This window comes from Nestor notabilis, unplaced genomic scaffold (genome assembly GCF_000696875.1).
Source record: "Nestor notabilis isolate BGI_N333 unplaced genomic scaffold, ASM69687v1 scaffold20071, whole genome shotgun sequence".
NCBI classification, from domain to species: Eukaryota; Metazoa; Chordata; class Aves; order Psittaciformes; family Psittacidae; genus Nestor; species Nestor notabilis.
In genome coordinates this window covers 709-1,757 of record NW_009913591.1, presented here as the reverse complement: position 1 = coordinate 1,757, position 1,049 = coordinate 709, and the positions used below count along the sequence as shown (strand labels likewise).

At 65.8% G+C, this 1,049-nt stretch overlaps 1 protein-coding gene across 1 annotated transcript in view; it reads right to left on the bottom strand.

Annotated features, from left to right (window-relative positions):
• The window catches only part of LOC104412526 (exostosin-1-like), a gene marked incomplete at its 5' end in the record, with an annotated part of 2,925 nt that overhangs the window by 1,496 nt on the left and 380 nt on the right, over nucleotides 1-1,049 (bottom strand). The window contains 4 exon segments of the mRNA XM_010023268.1: nucleotides 79-197; nucleotides 277-409; nucleotides 495-614; nucleotides 989-1,042. Coding sequence (XP_010021570.1) covers nucleotides 79-197; nucleotides 277-409; nucleotides 495-614; nucleotides 989-1,042 — 426 coding nt within the window.

Genomic DNA, 1,049 nt, shown 5'->3' with positions numbered 1-1,049 from the left:
ACCCTTCCCAGCCTGTGGGCCCCTGCCCCATCCCTCCCACTGCATCCTCAGGAGCAGTGTGGGGCTCAGCTCCCCTACCTGGGCGCAGTACTGGGATCCGGAGACAGCTTGGATGAGCCTGAGGATGGGCTGGGAGGGGGACCCTGCCGTCGAGGTGGCCCGGATCAAAGCTGTGAACTTCTTGGAGGGGCTGGAGCCTGAAAAAGGCAGGGAGAGGGCTAAGTGTTGTGGCATGCGCTGGGTTTGCCGTGCTCAGCCGGGCAGTCAGGGTCCTACCGCGCTGCACGTAGTAGAAGGGAAAGTCCCCAAGGTACGTGGAGAAGTCGGGCAAGGCCAGGAGCCCCCCGGGCAGCGTGTTCCAGAGGAAGCGGGAACGGGAGCGGTGCTGAAGCAGCCGGTCCTTGATGATCTGCCAGAGGCCGGAGAGATGCTCCCAGCACCCCGGCTGTGACCCCGGGGGCTGCGGGGGGGAAAGCTCGAAGGCGGGGGCTCACCTCCAGTGTGGTGTGCACGATCTTGTCGACAGAGGAGAAGTACGCATCCCACAGGAACTGGGTCTGCTGCTGGAAAGCCAGCACACGCTCCGGATGGATGCACCGCACGGCAGAGGGGATCTGTGCCACAGGGGAGGGGGGAGCTTGTTTCTCACCTCAGTGCCCCTGGCAGGGCTGCCTTGCCTCTGCCACCTCTGTGCCATCCCTCTGCCGCTGCCCTACTGCAGCTCTGCCCCTCCCTCTTCCTGGAACAGGATCTGGCCCAGGACCCCCAAGGGCTTTGGGTGTGAGGAGATGTTCCAACACTCTCCTCCCTGAGCTGAGCGATGCCCCAGGGCTGCTGCTGGGGTGGGACCCCCTCTCCAGACTGGATGAGACCCTCCTACCCGCAGGAGGGCTGCGGAGGTTTCACCCCCAGGGCTGGCTGGGGGCTCCACCACCGGCATCGTTGGGACCCCTTGTGCCCAGCGTGGGGCAGGATCCGGCCGCGGTACCTGCAGGAGCAGTCTCTCATTGCCCACGACAGCAGACTTGCCCCCGTCGCAGGGCTCCGCG